Genomic DNA, 21,681 nt, shown 5'->3' on the forward strand with positions numbered 1-21,681 from the left:
ACCTTAGGTTCCATGTCTCATACTACACAGTATACCATTAAATTTTATTTACATAACCTATACACAATTATGGGATTAATTTGACACTGTATCAGCTGTAAAGTCAGTGAGATACGCTTATTTCTTGTTTAAAAATTAGAACTATTTTTCTGTGCTTTACCTGGCCCATTCAATCAACATCATGCATTAATCTGTTTAAAAAAAAATTCAAACCAAAGGACAGAATTTATTTGGTTTAAAATAAGTTTAGTTGTGCTTGCCTTTTATAGCTTTCTTATTCCAAATATGATAATAAAGAATCACATGTTCATAGAAAACAAAAATGTATACTTAAAGCTTAGAAAGACACCTTTCTCAAAGAGGAGGATAAGGGCTACTCTGTTCAGTAAGATTCTTCTGATGTGTGCAGCATGTATTGATCATGTATCTGCAACAGGTATCAGCTTTAATGAAAGAATTTTATGCTGCTATCCAGTGGCAAACTGACCAAAACATAGATTAAATCGACTTCACTTACATATCTTATTAATTACCATGCAAGAGAATTCTTGTCACAGAAAATGTGAAAATTCTAATTTTTAAAATGGAAAAGAAGAAGTTATTAAATTGTTATAAAGAGCAAGAATTCTATTCAAGGCAATAGTAAATTTTTAAATCCTCTACTGAACAGAATTACAAATCGAAGAAATTCTACTAGTAACTTAGCAGTGTTTGTATAAGAAAACATCTAATACCAGCAGGTACTCACTATTGTAACTGCAGCTGAAATAGCTGTTTTGAATAGCGCAGCCTAGCATCTGTATCTGTTATTGCCAAAGAGAAGTAAGAGTATGGTGAGAGGTACAAAAACACAAAGGGCAGAATAAGCTTTACTGTCAGTAACTACCACTGAAAAGAAGAAAGAGTCACCTCCTCACTGACAACGAAAATGGGTCTACCTAGGCATATACCCAGATTAATGATATCTCAAATTCAGTAACGTTTCCAGAAGAGGCAGGAAGAGTGCATTCCGACTATTGTTAATGATTCATTCTGACAAATGCTGCTCCTCTGCTGCTAAAAAAGAACTTGTAATTGATATAATTTCTTTGGGAGCACTCATTCTGCATAAAAAGATAAACACACTGACAACGAGCTGATCCTAAGGTGAAAAAACAGCTTCTGAAACCCGGGCAACACATGATGTGCTAGACTTCGAACATAAACTGTGTATGATGAGTTAGAACTTAAAGCATATGTTCAGAATAAGGCACAAGCTACATATGAACATGGGCATAATTATGCAAATTTGAAGGTATATGATCAATGGTTTCCCAAGGTATTTAGCAAACAGATATTCTGTCTAGTCATAAGGTTTTTTTAAAGCTGGTGTATTCACCAACTGCTTTTATGGACGCTTGACAGCCCAACCATGATTTTCTAGGGTTTTAATTTCAAATCTCATTCATACAACATTTTTCTGGGATGAAGCAGGATATCTATCGTGCCTCTGGGGAAGGAATTTCAAAACTGTAATCGGCAAAGACAGATGGCAGGTGTCCAGATGGCAGGTGCCAAACACACATAGGCCAAAGAGTTTACAAAGTACCTGCAGAAAAGGCACTGAAAGGATTTTGACCCACCTCCCTCCACATGACTCAAATGCACAAAAGAGATAAATTTTTGCCATTTGAACCTAAAGAAGAATTCTAACAGTATCTACCATCACTCTGGAGAATGAAAAGGGAATGATTAGAGTTGCTACTTTAGAAATCTGACATAACACAATTCAGAATGTGTGTAAATTACTTTCAAAACAAAATGCATGTATAAGCCTCAGTAGGACAGAAGGGTTGGAGCATTAGATGTAAAGGAGAAGAAAGACACATCATCAGATGTGAAGACCTGAGAAATATGAAGTAGGAAATAAACAGAAATATATGGGTAAGAATAATTCTGATTGCAGGAGAGAATAGGAACCAACAGAGCAAAAAGGCCTGGAAATGGGAATAAGTGAAACATCTGGAGAAAATCAGAGGCAGAGTAGCACACTGTTTCAGAGGCTTACTACTGGTTTAATCACAGAATTTTCTACATTGTTTCATGATTTGAAGTGATCCATCAGTAACAGTAAGGCAGTCAATGCTTCAACACACAAGTCGCAAAATTTCTCTCACTTGTTTAAAATGCTTATCTATGCCACAGCTTAAAGTATGAACAATTGGATGGCTTTTTTTTGCATCTTTCACTAGGGCCTGTTTTCAGTCACTCTACAATAAATTAAACTTTTTTTACAGAATTTTACTTATTTTAAGACAAACTGTTTATTCCTGTTTAAATCTGCTAGTCAGAGCACATGTAATCAAATAAGAAACTGCTTATGAATAATTCAAAGTTTTATTAAAACTGTATTTCCATAGCCATTAAGCAGAACCATAATAATATCCCTGTCATTATCAGCAACTCCTACGCTCATGAAGCAAAGAAAACATCTACTGGATCAAGAAGAAAAGAAAACATCTATTGGAATCAGCCTGAGAACAAAATTATACTGGCATAAGACGAGAAAAATGAACAACTTGAAAGATAAATCATTATTATAGAAAAGAAGTTATATTCTGTGTACTAGCATTACTGTGCCATGATGTACCATTAATTTTTTGTTAAAAGAAGCAACTGGGCATGTTAGCCCATAGTCTCTCCTGTGTTTAGCTACATCAAAATCACTTTGATTTCAACTATTCACATCATCAGTTTTACACTAATTAGCTAAGTACTGTGGATTAAAGAACAATTTTGAAAACCTGATGTTTTACCAGGAATACTTCCAATGTAGAGTATGCTTGACCAATGTTCTCATTCAACATAACAAGAAAGAGCTATCCAAGGCTTTTAAGTGCTGGCATTTGCTCCTAGAACGCTAGCCAAATTCCAGATCACATGGTTACATTATGCTTACTTGCATTCCTTCTCTACTCCAAAAACAGACACACTATTCTCACTGTTATATTCTAAAAACATAACTGAACAGAATTGTTAGTACACAATAGCCATACTGTTTCTGAAAGAAAAAGCAGTTTTATTTCAGTAACCTCCATGAGGATTCTAGTTACATTACACACATTCTTTCATAATGCTAGACAAAAACCACAGTAAAAGAATGTAGGACAAATGTGCACAGTTAATGAGCATTTATTGAATGAAAAAGATAAAATAATAGCTGATGACGCCTTGAGAGTATGCTAAGTACTACTCAAAATATTTCAGACCATTGTATATAAAGTAATCCATCCATAAAATTATATATTTACAATTTGTAGCTGCCTAGAAAAATCTGATTTATTAACTGGATTTTTATCTTGCAGAAACATTATGCTAGAAAATGAATTAAGCTGTGCATGACAAAAACAAACCATTTTAACTTTACTCACTACTTTGCTGCTTTCTTTTTTGAAAAAAAAAACCCAACTGGAGAGAGCTTTCATTCATCTAACCAAGCACACAACTATTCTATACATAAAAGAATGATTACAGGAAAAAAGTTCACATAATTTTAGTTTAGACTGTATTGTGACACAGATGTGAGTGGATATATGTAATTACTGGGGTTGACTAAAACCATCTTCTGACAGTGTGTTTTACATACAATCTCCTAAGGCAGAGAAATAGTGACTCAGAATTTCAAGACTCTGTTTAAGCGATAGAACTAAGGCAAATTGTGTTGCCTTGATCTTCTTTGTTCCAGCCCTAATGGAACCCTCTACTTGGTTAGCTACCTGTACCAGTCACATTCCTCAATGAACCTTTGTGCAATTCCAGTCTCTAATCATCAACTTTTTTTACCCCTTGCCTACTGCTTTCTCAGCTAAACTGCTGTTATCCCACTAAGGAAGCACAGAATCCTCAACCCAAAATGCCTAACTTTCTGACAGAAAAAAACTACCGTAAAGGAAAGAAAGTGGTAATAAACCCAAAAATAACCTATTAAGAAGAACAAGATGCTCAGAAATGGGTAAAGAAATTCAGTGGCATAACAGCAACTTCTCCAAAATAAAAATGTCTTTAATTCCCCATTTCTTTGTTTCGCATACTTGTTTAAAGCTGTATCGACATGCCAGTCTCTATTTCTCACGTAATTTACTGTGTCCTTAAGACATGTGTGTACTCATTATTCAGAGAGGTTCTAATGATCCTACTACCTCCTTTTGTTTTGCTTATGTGAATTTTTAATATGTCTGGCAGTTTGGTTCTTCTTTCCACCATTTACACTCAGCTTTCACAGTTTTGATGCTTTATTTTACTGTTTTGATGCTTGAAATGGTTAAGAAGCACTGTCTACCTTAAAGCTACAAAATGTCTCCAAAAGCTTTCAGTCAAAGTCAGTAGTGGCTTTTTAAAAAACCAAACAAACTAACTAACAAACAAAAAACAAACGAAACCCCCTTCTGCTTTAATAAGTCTCTAAGTAATCTCACAATTTAAGCCAGATGGCATCAATATTTCAAATGTTATTCAGTATCATATTCCACTATCTGCCATAGTAGATTGTAACTCTGCTGAGCACATCATACTGGAGATAGTGAATTCCTACTTGAAGCTGAAAAATCCTTCAGTCCTTGATTTAAATGTGCAATTGCTATAACTGAACTAAATGGAACCGTATTATCTCAGATACAACCAGAAAGTTATGGATCTTGCTTAAGAAGATCAAATTGTCTTCTTCATTACTTGGGTACCAGTAGAAAAAAGAATCATAACAACGGTCAGCCATAGAACTGGCTCACACTGGAAGCACTTTGCCCTGTCTCTTAATAGTGCCAGAACTTCTCTGCACTTCTCTTGCTTTAATCTTGCCCAGTAATTTACTGAGATTTACTCAAGCTGAACCTACATACTAATAATCCATTTTGCAGTACAGAAAACAACGCACCCAGTCACAACATTCTCCTGCACACAGCACACCTGTAACTTTCCAGACTTCATTATATATTCTTATCAGTATTTGAATATGCTTGTTTAAAATATAAAGAGATTATTTAACCAGTAAAAGCAGATCTTGCATATATATTGTATGCAGCCACATTAGAATTGCCAAGTGTTAGCTCTGCAACTACTTGAAGTGGAGGACTTTTTTTTTTGCAGGAGCGGTGCAGCACACTCACATCCTAGCATTCTTTGTGCAGATAATAAAAATATTAGAATACGCCATAGGAACCACAGTTCTCCAGAGACACAACCCCACAACCAAGACTGAGACAAAATAAAGATGGGCAGCAAATGTTAACATAAAATGCATCTTTTAAACGACTACTGGAAGCAAGATAGCACTTGAAGCATCAGTTCAACCTTCAAGTCAGATGCCCAAAGTCCTTGTTTAAAAATAACTGAGCAGGTAGAGGTTTGGAAAAAAAAAAAATAAGCAGAGGATGCAATCTCTACACAAAACAATAAAATTCTTTGTATAATGAAGGGTAATCTAACTTTTTCACAAAAAAAACAGGTTAAATTATGGATTTCCTTACCACAGACCACTGTCAATATTAAACATTTACAGAGATTCAGAACAGTCTGCATGTATTCAGGGAAGGAAAAGTTAATTGTATCAACTTATGTCAACGCATAAAGTCCTTTGCCACATTCAATGGTGGCAGGGAGAATGCTCTGTATGGGAATGGAGTACATGCTAACAGATCTTAGTTTATGATTTCTCCCCATTTCTTCCCCTAAATTTGTTATTGATCATTGTTAGAGATAGGACACCAGACTAGACCTACATGGGGTGTGACTCAATATAACTGTTGTTTGCAGCAACAGAGAAAACCAAGCTGGAAGTCAGGACAAGTTTCCATAGTGCTGTTCTAAGAGCCAGTAGGGGCCATGGAGCTGAGAAATGCACTGAGCAAGCACCTGTGGAAACAAGTGGTAAGCACAAACCACAGGATCATGATTTTTTTGTTTAGAGCTTGATCCTTTTCTGTCGTCAGTACAGACATGAGGACCCAGAGATAACCAGAAGGGAGTATCTGTGAGGAATAAATGAAGTGAAAACTAAGTTTCAAAGAGGACATGATCATTTGCTCATGTCAGCGTGGATAAACACCCTGAGATTACCTCAGGTGGTTAAAGCATTGTGCTAATAATGCCAAGGTTGCAGATTCAATCCCAGTATGGTCTATTTGCTTAAGAGTTGGACTTGATGATGCTTGTGGATCCAGCTTCCAAATCAGAATATTCTGTGATTCTGTGATTCAAATAAAATCAAGTAAAATGAATAATAAACTAGAGGGAAGAGTGGCAAGAAACCCTAGAAGACGTGGAGGCTATTTAGCCTCTTTGTAACTTCCCAGGAAAGAAAAAACCCAAACAAACAATATAAACCAGAACATCACAAGTAAAAAAATTATACTTTAGTATTTTTAAAAACAATCTTGTTGATACAGGAAAAAACAAATTTTGGCGCACTCCTGAACCCACATATTCTTTAATTACTCTGTATCAGTTTACTGCTATTACTGTCTGCACAACTTCAATCTAAATGCAATTTAATTTGAGAATTCAGGTACTGCTTGATTTGACTTTTCTTCATCTTATTTGCATTAAGTTGGAGTAATTCCTTCTAATTTATTCCCCTTTCAGTTTATTATCTTCAACATTTAGAAGTGTTTTGATTGTCTTTTTGTGATAAACAATTTATTGATATTCACCTTTAAAGCTGGATTTTGCCATTTTATTCTATAGCACTATTATGTCCATGTTGTTCAAAACTAATGTCCAAAAAAGCTATGGGCTTGGTCACATCATAGATTTTTTGTTCATCATATGTGCAGTTTCTTTCAGGCAAGCAGAAGGAATGAAATGTAACAGATGATCCCTGACACTTCAATTTCTGACAATTCAATTGCTGCCTGATGTCTTCTAATCCTGTGACTATTACAAATTCAGCTTGTAAACAATCCTCTTCTCTTTCAAAGCAAGTCCACAAGAAGATGAATGAAGTTTAAAATAAAGACAGATTTTTAGGTGAAAAATTCATATGTATTCCACAACCCCTTATTACTGTTTAAAATCTACATAATCCAAAGTACAAAGTCCTGTGAAAAATCAGTTTGGAATGTCCAGGATATTCCCAGTGGCATTCCTAGCAGAAAAGTAAAAAACTGAGAGCATTGTAAATAAACAACCTTATTATTTAAAAATACTGGTGTTTTCAGCAGGAGTAGAAGGAGGTAAACACTTACTTTATCTGTTATCTGTAATTATTTTCCTTTAACTGCTCTCTGGACTCAGCTTTCACAGTGCAGAACACAGACATCTTTCCAAGTTCTTAAATTCAAGGGAAGAATGAAGTAAAATTTGATTAATACATTATCCCATCACTTCTCAGAATAAAGAAAGTTACATTAATTTGTTAAAACAGATGAACCGCAACCCACTACTGAATTGAAATATGAAATGTCACATCTTTCTTATAATTCTAGCTTATCTGAGTAAGATTTTATTATGTCATCCCAGCAGACAGAAAAACTCATGTTAGTTTTAAACAAAATCAGGGGTTTAGAAATTCACTGAATAAGATCGTGAATTTGAAGGAATACATTCTATTAAAAAAAAAAAAAAAATCTAAAGACACAGGAAGTACCAGCCTTTCACAATCAAGAGGTGATAACAGAAAGAAATTCTATACTTAATATAAATCAATTGTGGTATGCATGTTTTAAATCAACGTAAGCTTTGTTAATGACTACCTGCAGCAACACCTAACTGTACATAAACATAAATACATATACATTGGTTGCTGGAGCCATGGGAAAAATCCCATGATGAAGCTAAAATACGTTTGTTCTTTCCTCCCTGGCATACCAGAAAAACACTCTGGTAGTAGATTCACGCACTACAAATACAATCATAAAAATATAAAAAATTCGAGCTTTTTTATTCCCCTGAAGTATGTGCATTTTTATAACTTCATATATATGCAAATCTTTGAATCTTTAAAAGAATATAAATATTAATTTAAATATCTGTCCTAAAAGTACTTCCTCTCTCTTGAAGTTTCCTGTTACTTCACTCATTCATATGCCACTAATTCTACATTGACCTTTTCAAGATGCCTAAGTACCTGGTCAGTTATACATTTATATTCTTATTCTCAAGGATTTAATTTTATTTCAAGCACTTCCTCTGTCAAAGCACACAGATTTAATCTGAGGAATTCTGTTTGTTCTCTAGGAACAGAATCTATAACATTCCAAGTTATGCCAACTATTGATAACTGTCACTTGAAAATTACGATTAGCTTGTTGTCTGTCTGTCATTAGCCAATAGATCATCTTGTTCCTGCCTTTTGTAGCAAAAATAATCCTTCACAATTCTAGAGTGCGCTGAAAGGTACTTGAAAACTTGAGTAGTTGAATATCTTTTCCGTGACAAAAAAAGGCCAATTTAAATACCGACAGCGCGCACTGCATTTCCCAGATGTAGTTCTCTTCCCTATGCTCTACAGTTTTATTACACACGCTTCAAAGAGAAGCACTGGAACCACGTATGGTTGGTTGAGTGTGACTGAAACAAAGATGACAATGGAAACAAAAGCTGAGCAAAGAGTGTCTCGGCGAGGCTCCCTCCACAGCCGGCTCGGCTCTTGCACGAGCAGCTGTCTGGCACAGGGACGCTCCCGAGGCTCACACCGACAGAGCTGCTGGAAAACACCCCTCTGGAAGTGCGGCGCGCATTCGGACTGCCAGAGCTCTTCTCGGCACTCCTTCGCTCTCCCTCCCCCTTTCCACACGGCGCCAACACAGTAATAATGTGTGCTCTTATGAGAACGATTTGGGAAAATCACTCTGCATTAATTCCCTTTGTCCCGCCAGGCTGCGTTTCGCAGAATCACAAGAATCAATCAGGTTGGAAAAGATCTCAGGTGATCGAGTCCAATCTGCGACCCAGCATCACCGTGGTCAACCAGACCATGGCACTGAGTGCCACATCCAGTCTTTCCTTAGACACCTCCAGGAACGGTGACTCCACCACCTCCCTGGGCAGCCCACTCCAGCGTCTAGTCACCATTTCTGCGAAGAAATTCCTCCTGATTTCCAACCTTTTGGTCTCTGCCCTGCACCACCCGCACCAGCTCACGAGCAAACACGGACCGCGCCGGGATCGGGGCGGAACAGGGAAGTAGCTGTCTAAACAAACACACCCGGGGCGGCAGCTCCGCGCCTGCAGCCCCGCAGGGCGCGGGAGCAGCGGGCAGTACGCGGACCAACACCCGGGCCCGTGGCGCGGCCCCTCTCGCCGGTGCTCGGCCGGGCCCGGCCCCGCCGCGCCGACCCCGCCTCAGCCCCCGCCCGCCCAGCGCCTCCCCCGGGGCCGCCCCGCCCCGCCGCGCGCTCACCTTCCTCCGCGCCCGGGGACACCCGCGCGCCCGCCCGCCCGCCGCGCCTGCGCGCCCGCGCCGCGCGCCCCGCCCCCGCCGCGCGGGCACCGCCCGCGGTCGCCGCGGCAACGGGACGCGGAGCGGGGCGGCGGCGGCGGCGGCCGCGGCGCCTCACGCCATGTCCGAGATCCTGTGCGAGTGGCTGAACCGGGACGTGAAGCTCTCCCGGCGCATCGGTAAGTGCGGCCCCGCTGGGCGGGGACGGGCAGTCCCTGGCCGCGAGGGCAGCGGGGTCAGCGGGGTCAGCGGGGCCGAGGTCGGGATCGGGCCATTGTGCCACGGGTCCGCCCGCGGCCACTCCCCTGACGGGTCGGCCCGCCTCCCGCGGCCACGTGCCTCCGCAGGTACATTCTTAATCATCGTGTGCAAGGCGGGGACCACAAAATCGTGGGTTCGTCAGGGTTGGAGGGGACCTTCAGGACCATCCAGTCCAAGCACGCACCCAAGCAGTGCCCCTGTAACCCCATAACCACTAAACCACATCACCCAGCGCCAGAACCAGAGACCTCTTGAACACCTCCAGGGATGGTGATTCCTTCACCTTCCTGGACAATATATTCCAATGCCTGAAAATTTTCGAGCTGAAGTTAATTCTCCTCAAGGGGCAGGTGCTCTCGGGAGATACAATGTGCTCAAACTCAACCTGCTAATAAGGACTCTAGAGAACAAAGAATATTTTAATGTTTGGAACGTAGTGCTTTGTTTTGTATGGGAGGGGTTGTGCTGGCATTGCAAGGAGGGAGCAAAACCCTCAGGAAAATTAGAGAGATGGGCAGTCACCAACTCTGGGAAGGTCAGGTGCCAAATTCTGCACCTGGGATGGGACACCCCTGATTGTGTGTATAGACTGGGGAAGGGGATGCTGGAAAGCAGTGCCACAGAAAGGGACCTGGGGCTCTGGGTTGATGGCAAGTTGAACACGAGTCAGCAGTGCCCTGGCAGCCAGGAGGGCCAACCCTGTCCTGGGGGGCATCAGGCACAGCATCGCCAGCCAGGCAAGGGAGGGGATTGTCCTGCTCTGCTCTGAGCTGGGGCAGCCTCACCTCGAGTGCTGGGGGCAGTTTTGGGTGCCACAATGTAAGAAAGGCATTAAACCATTAGAGAGTAACCAAATGATGGCCAGGAGGATGGTGAAGGGTCTGGAGGAGAAGCTGTGTGAGGAGTGGCTGAGACTGAGGGGAGACCTCATTGCAGCTACAGCTCCCTCACGAGGGGAAATGCATGGTCCGACACTGATCTCGGTGGTGACAGTGACAGGATCCGAGGAAATGGCCTGGAGTTGTGTCAGGGGCGGTTTAGGTTGGATATCAGAAGATTCTTCACCCAGAGAGTGGTTGGGCACAGGGTCCCTGGGGAAGTGTCACAGCCCGACAGAGCTCAAGAAGCATTCCGACAATGCTCTCAGGCACAGGGTGTGACTCTTGGGGTGTGCTGTGCAGGGCCAGGAGTTGGACTTGATGATTCTGATGGGCCCCTTCCAACTCAGCTTATTCTATGGTTCTGTGATTCTGTGATTGTATGAAGAGGAGCACGTTAGAGCTAGCTTTTTTTTTTCTTTACATTTTGTATGGAAAATTTGGTAATTATAGTTTATAGATATTTTCACAATCTCAGTGACAATTTGACAATGCTTGCATTTTACCACTGCAAATTAAAAATTACTATCTAAAGCTGATGTTGCAAAATAGCTACACAGAAAATATATTTATTTGTGAGTTGAAAACTATTACTGCTAGATCAATCTCCTAAAATTCCTCTGAATTATTTAATAAAGTTTGGATTTAGTTTTGTTATAAACAAATAATAATTTTTCTTAAGATTAACATTTGTATTCTTTTAATTATCTGATTTAAAAAAAACAAACAAACAAAACATAACAAACAAGAAAACCCCAAATTTAGTTCCAGGATCATTTCCAGAAGCATTTTCTACTGGCTACCTTCTAGGAGAACTCCTTCACAAATACGGTCTTCAGGATGACTTTAAACAATTTTCAAAGAGCAGGTTAGTACATATGGATTACAGGTCTCTTATATAAAGTAACAGGTCTCTTACATAAAGTAGACAAAATACATATTTTCTCAGCTAGGATTTGCTAATGCGAAGTGGAAAAAACATGTAGAACTTATTGAGATTTAAAACATTAAGTAATCAAAAGCTAAATGTGTCTGATGCATGAATTGATTTAGTATTTCCAGAGAAATTGATCAAACTTCTTCAAGATAATTATGCATTTTGATTGTAGCTACAAAAGTACTAGGTTAGACCAAAGGTTCAAAAAGCCTTTCAAGGGTGTCTCTAAAATTGGGAATAGTGGCACTCTGCCTATGAGCTGTGTAGAGCCAGGAATACAGAGCTGTGTTTTGGTGGTGACCATTGCACCTTCACTAAAATGAAAATGTTGGAGAAACATGAGGCTCTGAGTGGAACTCTGGCAGAAGATCATGTAAGAATTTATGTTTAGAAGTAATCTGGTGTAATATCTACAATCAAGAAGAAGTGTAAAATGGGAAGCTGAGACATCTTGTGCAGATCTGTGAGCTTTGGTACATTAATGATGCAATTCCTGAGGCTGGCTTATGCTGTGTTTTGTCAGACCATGGTGCACATGTACATCAAGAGTTCCAGGCTGTACAAAATTTTCCTGTTTCTTCTGAACCTCTGCTTTTATGTTCTTTGAACTTGTCATGTATTCATACCCTTTTCTATCCCAAGTCCCACCAAATTGTAGGAGAGAAGGTTGAGCGCAGCTAATAAAGGCAGCCAACAAAAAGCAGTTTTGTACAGCAGTTTTTGAACTCTGCTTGCAGGACTTCTAGATCTCTCAGAAATTTCTGGGATCATTGGAGAACCCCTTGTAACTCTTAGAGTGCCTGCTGTTGCTGGGAAAAATAGCTTCAGGAGGCTTTTATTTCTTCTAGCAAGCTCTAGCAGCTTCTAAAAGTTCTCCCAATGGTTCCTAGTAAAAGGGTGCTTTGAGATCTTGTCCCCTGCTGGTTAGAGAGGTGCATTTAGTGAAGATGCACTTCAGTAGGTGCAAGAAATGATTAGAAACTCTGGTGAGACAGAGTATGTGTGCTAAGCAAAGACGGTGATGCATGACAGGGCATGATAGCCAGACCCACTGGAGCAACTACTCAGTGTCAGAGGCCTCAACTCGAATTTACGTCTGGTGAAAGGAGTCAATTCTCCCAGTCTCAGACTGATGGGAGTGCTTTCATCAGGGTGACATGGTGGCTTTGCCTGCAGAGGCATGTGCTCATGGAGGAGCTGTGTTATCAAGTCAAGCTGCTGCAGAATGAGGTCAGTACACTAGATCTTCTCTGAGGCACTGCAGATACATGAACCTGGACCCACAGCTGCACTGAGGGAGAGGCAGGCAGAAATGTGTTAGGAAAACACAACTCGTGACTTCTGTGAGGGAAAGGAAGGTGTCCTCTCCACCTGCTGAACACTGCTGCAGAACAGGTTCATTGCGGTGGTAGCAGATGAATGCTGGTGGCACTGTGTAACAAAACATCTGAGCAGGTGAAGTTTAAACCACACCGGAGCACCAGGAGGAACAGGTAGGGGATAGCAGTGGGAGACTTTCTCCTGCACAAGATGGAAGTGCCATCTGCTGACCTCACATGCTAGCCAGGGAGGTTTGCTGCATGCTGGGGGTTCAGTCCAGGTCTACAGAGACTTGTCCAGCCCTTGCACTGATATCTCTGCTTTTCTTCTCTGTGGGCACCAAAGATACTGCCAGCGACCTGGAGCCAAAAGCATGACGGCTGAAGTATTTGTTTTCCTTGCTTCTGCTGGTGGATGGGTTTGATGAGGAGTGGATAGGTCCTACAGGTCAACAAGTGGTTATGCAGCTGCTGTCCACTGCAGGGATTTGCTTTTCATAGTCATAGGATCCTCTTTTGAGAGGGAAGACTGCTAGGAAGAGGTGGGATACACCTGACCAAGCTGGACAAGGAAATCATTGCTAACAGCCTGGCAAACCTGGTGAAGATAGCTTTAAACTAGGAATGAAGGTGATGGAGAGAATCAGTTTCAAACAAGAGGAAGTGATGGCCTAGACTGGCAAGCAAGAGGAAGGTGGTGTGAATAAGAGCATCAAAATAGTGCAGAAGGCTGCCCACCCCAAATGTATGCATGAAATTAAGGAAGTGCTGAGAGGACAGAATTATGGGAGAAGCGTTCACATCTTCTCTGAATTACTCTAAAGTTTTTTTAAATCACACAACTGGCTGCCTCTCTGAAGTGCCTATATACTAATGCATGCAGCATGGGGACCAAACAGAAGGAATTAGAGGCCTCTAAGCAGTTGCTGGGTTATCGTTGTGATCACAGAGAGGCAGTGGGATAGGTCCCAGGACTGGTGCACTGCCGGGCTTGGTCTAGGCTCCTTAGGAGGGACAGGCTGGGAAGGTGAGGACAAAGAGGAGCTGCCCTCTAAGTGAGAGAGCAGGGAAGATCCAAGACCTGCCTCAGTGGTGGCCATTCTTAGTTGTCTTCCTGCATCAAAAAGGTGGCAGAGTATGGCTCCATTCATCAGCCTCCCTCTCAGATTCCCAAATGAATATCTGCCATGCTGAGGCTGAGATACTTAATGCCTATCATAAATAAAACTCACACTCTGAAATCCCAAGTGCCTGAAACTAACAGGGAAGTCTGCACCTGTGTGATCTGGAACTTTACCTTGTGTGGTCTGGAAAACCTCCAAGGATGGAGACTACCCTCACTACCAGTCCAGGCAATTTATTTCAATATACATGAGTGCCCTCATGAAGAAAAAGTCTTGTCTTGTGTCTAGGCAGAAGGGCAACAAGAAGGGCTTTTACAGGTATCTCCACAGCAAAAGGAAGGCTGGGGAAAATGTGGGCCTGCTGGGACATGCAAAAGACTGAGGTATCCCAAGGCCGTGAGACATACAGGAAAGTCTGCAGCAAGAAAGATTTACCCATGGAGCAGGAACAGTTTAAGGAACATTTAAATAAACTGGAAATGTGCAAATTCATGGAACCTGATGGCACATATTCACCCGGGCTGTGTGACCTGGCCGATACCATTGCTGGGCCACTCAATAATCTTTGAAAGGTTGTGGTGAGGGGAGGAGTCCCATGGACCAGAAGACTGCAACTGCTGCTCTTCTCTTCAAGGAGCGCAAGAAAGGAGAAGTGGAGATGTACAAGCCAGTCAGCCTCACAGAATGAAAAGAGCTTCTCAATGTATGTCAGATGACTTCTGGCGAGAGGGCTCATCTTAACCTTGAATCAAAGGCAGAAAAATGCTCAATAATTGTAAGCTTCAGTTCAGTATAGGTGCGTAGGAAATAAAGCATGAACTGTTACAGTGACAACAATGAGCTCCTGGACAGTTTCATCTAGAAATAAGATGAATACTGTGTTACCAGAAGGTCTTCAGCTAAAATTAGGCATTTCTGTAGAATTATGCTGGATCTTGTCTGACCTCAAAAGCTTTTTGGTCCATGTGAGGGAACTGTTGTGAACTCATGCAGTAGAGCAGTAGAAAGCATGATCTTCTGACTCAGACTGAAGTTATGGATTTGTTTGATGAAATTTGATGTGTTAATTGTTATAAACTGATAATTTATTGTTCTTTGGTTTTGCCCTGTGTATCTGTTGATCCCAAGTGCTTCTTCATGAGAATATACATATCAAGAGAAATATTAGCCTGCAAGCCACTATTTTAGTTTCAAATGTAAATTGCTCGTTTAGAACATAGACTTTGTTTTCAACACTGCTTTAACCTGTGTGTCCATTTCTTTTTATTGGAGAAAAAAATATGTTGAAGTGTTGTAAGGGTTAATAGATAATACAGACTTTTTTTTGTACTTTCTTATGTTTTAACTGGTGAGAGCTCAAGTGACTGATACAGCTAATACGGAAACTTCATTCGAACTCATTGTGTGCTGGGTGGATGGTATACCATTAGCTGCAATCCAGATTAGCTTTTGCTGTTAGATGCACTTTGTGTGCACATGTACCAGGATTTATATAATCCAATGTGGTCTTTGTCTTTTCAAAAAGTTTTGCATAGTAATCAATGCAGTTACCTGTACAGCAGCATAAAATTTAAGCCAAAATGTGTATCACATTATTTAAGGAAGTCCTCTGTGGGTTGTTTTTTTTCTTCTCCTGTCTTGGTATGAGATAAATGTCATGACCATGCTTAATGCAGCAAGTTGAATTTGAAAATAAGTTTATGTTCTGTTGTTTTTGTTGTTGTTTTTAATTATATAGAGTTGCAGATGCAAAAATTAACAATTTTTCTCGCCTGGAACCCACACTTCACCTCCTTGGTGTGCACTTTAATGCGAATATGGCCCAAGACATCATGACAGGACAGCATGGGGCTGCAACAAATCTTTTATATGAATTGTATATTGCTTTAGAAAAAAAAAGGAAGGCAAAGTTCACTGGAGTAGCTGTGGAAGCAATGAGACCTGCAGCAACTGTAAAGCTTAAGTCTACTGAAAGTGGAAATCGAGAGGTAACTAACTATGCCTCTTTCAAATAAATACAAAAAAGGTAGCATATTTACATGTACCTTTCAAGCATGTTGTGTGCTTTCCCTCTCTACTTCGTAAATATCCTATTCAAAACCCAGTACTTATAAGGAAAAGAAGCAGTCCTTTGTTATACGGTGTGTTTGCACAGCTTATCAGGAACTCAATAGGATATTGATCTTCTGTGTTCTGTGTTTCTTTGTTTTGGTTCATTCTGTGTTACCTGCTCTAGTTTCAAGCTTTCTCCAGACTTAAAATATTATAACAACAAAGGCTAGTAGTTGTTCAGCAGCTGTCTTTTTACTCTTTTGATGAGTACAGGTTGTAGACTGCATTGCGGTCTAGATATCAACTCAGACTAATTTCCCCTCCAGGAAACCTATTTATAACTATGTTGAACTCTGTGCCACAGTGGTTTGGTTCATTCTGTTGCATGTCTCTCCATATATTTATGCTGCACTCCATTCTGCAATAACCACATGCTGAGAAATACAAAGAGAGAAAAATAAGGGGAAAGAGAATGTCTAAGAGGAAGTCAGTGTTGATGTGGTAGGTTCTGTTAAAGACTTCCTTCTTGTTTTCAGTGGTAATATTCAGTATGTCCAGACCATTATTTGTTATCAGGATGAGGAGTTTTTAAGAAGGTATATATCATGAATTAAATTCAACTGGGAGAAATTTCACTTTTTTTTTCTGGCTCTATTTCTGAAAAACAGTCTACAAGCAGAAAGTTTACCAACAAGTACAAAGGTAGTACTGGAAAGTGAAAATATCTCTTCACCTGTAGAGAGACAGCTTAAAAAAATTGAGCAACTGAGAGGAGGTCCTGTCTTTAGACAAGTTCAGAATGGCATTTGAGTCATGGAATGGTTGAGGTTGGAAAGGGCCTCTGGAACTCACTTATTTTTTCCCCCCTGCTCCAAGCAAAGCCAGCTAGAGCAGATTCCTCAAGACCTTGTTCAGTGGGGTTTGAATATCTACAAAGCTGGAGACTTTCAGTAAAGAAATGCTCCTTACCTCCCCTGGTGCAGCCTGGGACAAATGCTGTGACTGATGGATGGCTACGGGCTGTTCAGAAAGGACAGGAGGGGAACGAGAGGCTGAAGGGTTGCCCTCTAAATCAAGAGGTTGATTCGCTGTGAAGAGTTGTCTCAGGGATTGACATGAGAAGGTTGAAAGCCTGTGGATAAGAATCAGAGACCAAAACAAAAAAGGGAACCCTGTGTATTTACTGCAGTCTGCCTGACTAAGGGGAGCCTATTGACAAAGTGTTGCTCCAGCTACAGGAGACGTCACGCTCACAGGCTCATGTCCTGCTGGGGGACTTCATCCTCCCCAGCATCTGCTGGGAAAGGAGCACAGGGAGCTGTAGGCAATCCAGGAGACTCCTGGAATGCATGGAGGATTGAGCCAGGTAATAGACAGAGGGGATGTGATACTGGATCTGTTAATGCAAACAAGATAACTGGAGACATCAAGACTGGAGGCAGCCTGGGCTGCAGTGACCATGCATTGATGGTTTAGCCCATTGATGGAGTTTTAGCCCTGAGGGATCAGGTAAGGAGTAAAGGTAGGCCCCTGAACTTCAGGAAAGCAGACTTCCAGCTCTTTGGAGAGATAAATCACCTGGGAGGCTGCCCTCAGGGACAAGGGAGGAGAACAGAGGTGGCAGATGTTTAAGGAATTCTTCCATAGTGAGCAAAAGGTAGCAATCCCCAGGAGCAAGAAATCAGGCAAGGAAGACAAGAGACTGGCTTGGCTGAGTTAGGGAACTGCTGGGAAAGCAAACACACAGGCAGCTGAAGCTGGGGAAGGTGAGATGGTAAGCGTAGAGAGATGAAGTATGGTTGTGTAGGGATGGAGTGATGAAAGCCAAGGCAAAGCTGGAAATGAACCTGGCAAGGGACACAAAAAATAACAGGAAGAGCTTCTACAGGTATGTTAAGCAGAAAAGGAAGGTCAATAAACAATGCTGGAAAAGTGGTAACAACAGAGGAGGAGAAGGCTGAGATACTCAACTTTTTTGCCTCACTGCTTGAGTGTGGATAAACAGCAGGATGGAGACTGGGGGACAGGCTCAAGAAGTGGGCCCATGGGAACATGATGAGATTTACGAAGACCAAGTTCTGGTGCTGCACCTGGGTTGGGACAACCCCTGGTATCAGCACAGGCTGGGCATGAACAGACTGAGAGCAGCCCTGCCCAGAAGGACTTGGAGGTGCTGTGGGTGAGAGGCTGGACATGCCCCGGCCATGGCACTCACAGCCCAGAGAGCCAAACGTGTCCTGGGCTGCATCCAGAGCCCCGTGGGCAGCAGGGAAGGGAGGGGATTCTGCCCCTCTGCTCCGCTCTGCTGAGACCCACCTGGAGCTCTGCATCCAGCTCTGGGGTCCCAGCACAGCAGGGACAGGGACCTGCTGGAGCCAGTCCAGAGGAAGCCATCAAAATTATTAGAGTGATAGAGCATATCTGCTATGAGGAGCCAAACTTAGAGAAATGGGATTGTTCAGCCCGGGGAAGGGAAGGCTTCACAGTGACCTAATTGCAGCCATCCAGGAACTGAAGGGAGCCTACAAGAAAGATGCAGAGAGACTTTCTACAAGGGCGTGGAGCAATAGGGAAAGGGGGAATGAATGCCTTCATACTGGAAGGAAATAGTTTAGACTAGATATTAGGAAAAATTCTTTACTGTGAGAGTGGTGAGGCACTGGCACAGGTTGCCCAGAAAAGTTGTGGATGCCCCGTCCCTGGAAGTGTTAAAGTCCAGGCTGGATGGGACTTTAAGTAACCTGGTCTAGTTGAAGCTGTCCCTGCCAGGAGCAGGAGGCTTGGAACTAGGTCATCTTAAAATCCCTTCCAAACAAAACCATCCTGTGATTCTATTCCCACATGTCCTCTCACTGGATACCAGGCACAACAGCACAGCACTTCCTCTGCACTTCACCTCCAGAGGAAGCTGTACAGAGCAGTGTGTTTCTCCCAACTAAACAAAGCTTGGCATCATTCAAGCTCAAATCTCTGAGTTCTTTTTAATGGACCTAGTTCTGATTTTCAGTTTGAACACGTTTAGAGGTTTTTCTGTGTAGATTAACACAGAAAAACACAGTTTGAAGCAGTGGTCTCAAAATTATCATATTTTAATATGTTTATTACTATTTCTGAGTCTTCATTGCTTGACGTTTAGCTTTAGCATTTGAAAACTGTAGTACTGCATCAGAATGGCTTGCAACTACAGCAGATTTCAGAGCCCTCTGAACCAAAATCCAAAATGATAACAGATAAGAGAGCTCATGTGCATGTTGCAGAGCAGCTGAGAGCTCAGAACTTCCAAGAAGAGCAAAGAGCCAAGATACTTAAAAGTGACTACTTATTTTTATAGACTTCTGAAGAAGTATTTTCTGAAGGTTATGTGCTTAATGAGTTAGTTAAAGCCAGTGTGAAGGCTTCTTGATTCTGTGCTACACACTCACATTTATACAAGAACAAAGAGAAGTGGTGTGCATGGAAATAAAGCCAATGTACTCTTACGAGGCCTTAAAAACATATTTAAACATCACTTCATGTTAAGTTGAGAGTATTTGCATATTGTCAAGCATGGAAAATATTTATAGATTTGAAGACAAAGTGTACATTTCACACCTTGTATGAGTTTGAGATGTCCTTGTAAAAGAGGTTTGTGTCATTCTTCTTTTGTGAAGAAAAGATGAAGCACTGTACAAAAGCAGGAAAATGACAGAAGGGCACCTATAGTGGGTATGGCCTCAGAACATCTTGTACTTCTGTGTAGCTATTCTGATGAGGTAAAAAAGGAGGAAGAAGTTTCTTTAGACATGGAAACACTCATCCAAAGCAGAGTTCATAGTTTATATAGAGGAAATGGCCTGGTATTCAGAGGGTGTTGAACCACATTGACAAAGTAGTTGACTAATTTGATGTGTATTTTATATGGCTAATGAAGGAAGAGAGTCTTGCTGTGGTTATTTATCTGTTCTCTTGCCACTGCATGAACAAGAATGAAAAAAAGTCCCTTCATCTAGAAAGGGACTAGATGTATCTAGAAAAGAAAATGCAATCAATATGCAAAATATTCAAAATAACATTTTAAAAGAGAAATTTTGAATATCTCTTTTGATGTATTATATGTTTTTAAATATCGTTGACTTCTTTGCGTAAAAACTATTTTTCTTCTTTGTTCCACCTTTACTTGCATGTGTATCTGGTGCACTTTAAATGAGTGTAATTTATATGTTTGTTACTTCTCGATCATTTGAGCTAGTTTTATCTAATGTGTTACCTAATGGTATTCTCAGTTTCTGTGCCAGAAAACTGGTATTCTCATTTTCTGTGTTATATTCAGACCTGAAACAGGTACTGTACTAGAACTAGAATTCAATGAAAGCCCTTTAAAGCCTATTCAGCACTGCTTATCTGATGTTATGAACTCATTTAACACAGAAAACCAGAGGAAACTAAGCCTCTGTAAATAAAATGGATCAGACCCAGAGAGGTTCAAAATATACCCAAAAATGTGATTAAAACCAAATGAGGTTAGATGTTGGTGCCAAAAAATGGATGTTTTATTTAATGGTAAAATAGGCAAAGAGAAAGAAAGAAAGAAAGAAAGAAAGAAAGAAAGAAAGAAAGAAAGAAAGAAAGAAAGAGAAATAGAAAGAGAAATAGAAAAGAAATAGAAAAAGAAATAGAAAAAGAAATAGAAAAAGAAATAGAAAAAGAAATGGAAAAAGAGTTGTGCATGGGGATTGGGGGACAGAGAGAGTGTGACAGAGGTTAAATAAGGAAGCATATCACCCATCCGAGAGCCCCAACAACGTCTCATTGCTCCTCTCCATCTGATCTTCTGGTGGTGAGGGTCGCCCACCACTGCTGTGCCATCATGCCAGCCAAATGTATCAAATCCAGTGGATTAATATACCTTTGAGCCATGTGGGAACACCCATGTGCCTCCCTTGCAGGGGACCAATTTGACACAGTCCCTTGCAACACAGTGGATCTGTTGCATCGCCTCTGGTGCTCTGGTGCAGGGCCTGGGGACCCCTTTGGGGGGGGCTTTGATGGGCCGTGACACCTCTGCTGCTGTCCTTCACGTGGGTGAGGCTTTTTCCCCGGGGTGAAGGGGTCCTGCAGCTGGGCTCCTCTGTACAGCGGAGGATGGGTGTTCACTGCCTCGAACCAGAGACTTTTCCAACACCCAGAGCCTCTTTCCCCCCGCCCTTTGGTGTGAGGGTCTGTGCAAAGCCTGGCAGCTGATAGCCCTTGGGCTGCGGTCTCCACTCCAAAGGTGTTAAGCTTGTGCTCTGTGAATGTATTCTTCTCCCCCAGCCCTGAGTTGTTACTTTATCTTCTGTTCATCAGCAAGCAGTTCAGGACCTCAGTCAGGGCTCCATTCAGGGTGTGGTGGTCTTCTCTGCAGCTTTTGTTATACAGTTTTGCTATAACAGGCAAAGGTCCTTCATGAAGATGTTTAAGTCATAAACTATAAGGTTTCAGTCTCTGACATCTGCTCAAATCTGGAGCCTGATAATCTCTTCTAGTTTCTTCCTGGAAGATAATTTTTGGCTTAATTATATTTGCTTCATATCAGCATTACATAGGAAGAAGGAGACAAAATGAAATAATGGCCAGGACTCAAGCAGCTGTTATACAGATTCAAAAACAACCATCAAGACCCACCATAAAATCTGTTGAAGCCAAAAGATTCTTAAAGAAGAAAAGGGAAGCAGAGGTA

The 21,681-nt window shown here is 41.4% G+C and overlaps 2 protein-coding genes across 2 annotated transcripts in view; one reads left to right on the forward strand and one right to left on the reverse strand.

Annotated features, from left to right (window-relative positions):
- Window positions 1–9,230, reverse strand: part of PRLR (prolactin receptor) — a 162,170-nt gene extending 152,940 nt beyond the window's left edge. Inside the window, exons 1-2 of the mRNA XM_069002067.1 lie at window positions 9,179–9,230; window positions 7,218–7,302 (exon numbers count right to left, since the gene is read on the reverse strand). The gene's annotated coding sequence lies outside the window, so the exon portion shown is untranslated. The remainder of the gene's footprint in view (window positions 1–7,217; window positions 7,303–9,178) is intronic.
- A 303-nt stretch (window positions 9,231–9,533) lies between these two features.
- The window catches only part of SPEF2 (sperm flagellar 2), a 78,176-nt gene continuing 66,028 nt past the window's right edge, over window positions 9,534–21,681 (forward strand). Inside the window, exons 1-4 of the mRNA XM_069002123.1 lie at window positions 9,534–9,591; window positions 11,317–11,419; window positions 15,670–15,919; window positions 21,538–21,678. Of these exons, the coding sequence (XP_068858224.1) occupies window positions 9,534–9,591; window positions 11,317–11,419; window positions 15,670–15,919; window positions 21,538–21,678 (552 nt within the window). The remainder of the gene's footprint in view (window positions 9,592–11,316; window positions 11,420–15,669; window positions 15,920–21,537; window positions 21,679–21,681) is intronic.

Source organism: Aphelocoma coerulescens, assembly GCF_041296385.1.
Source record: "Aphelocoma coerulescens isolate FSJ_1873_10779 chromosome Z unlocalized genomic scaffold, UR_Acoe_1.0 ChrZ, whole genome shotgun sequence".
Lineage (NCBI taxonomy): Eukaryota > Metazoa > Chordata > Aves > Passeriformes > Corvidae > Aphelocoma > Aphelocoma coerulescens.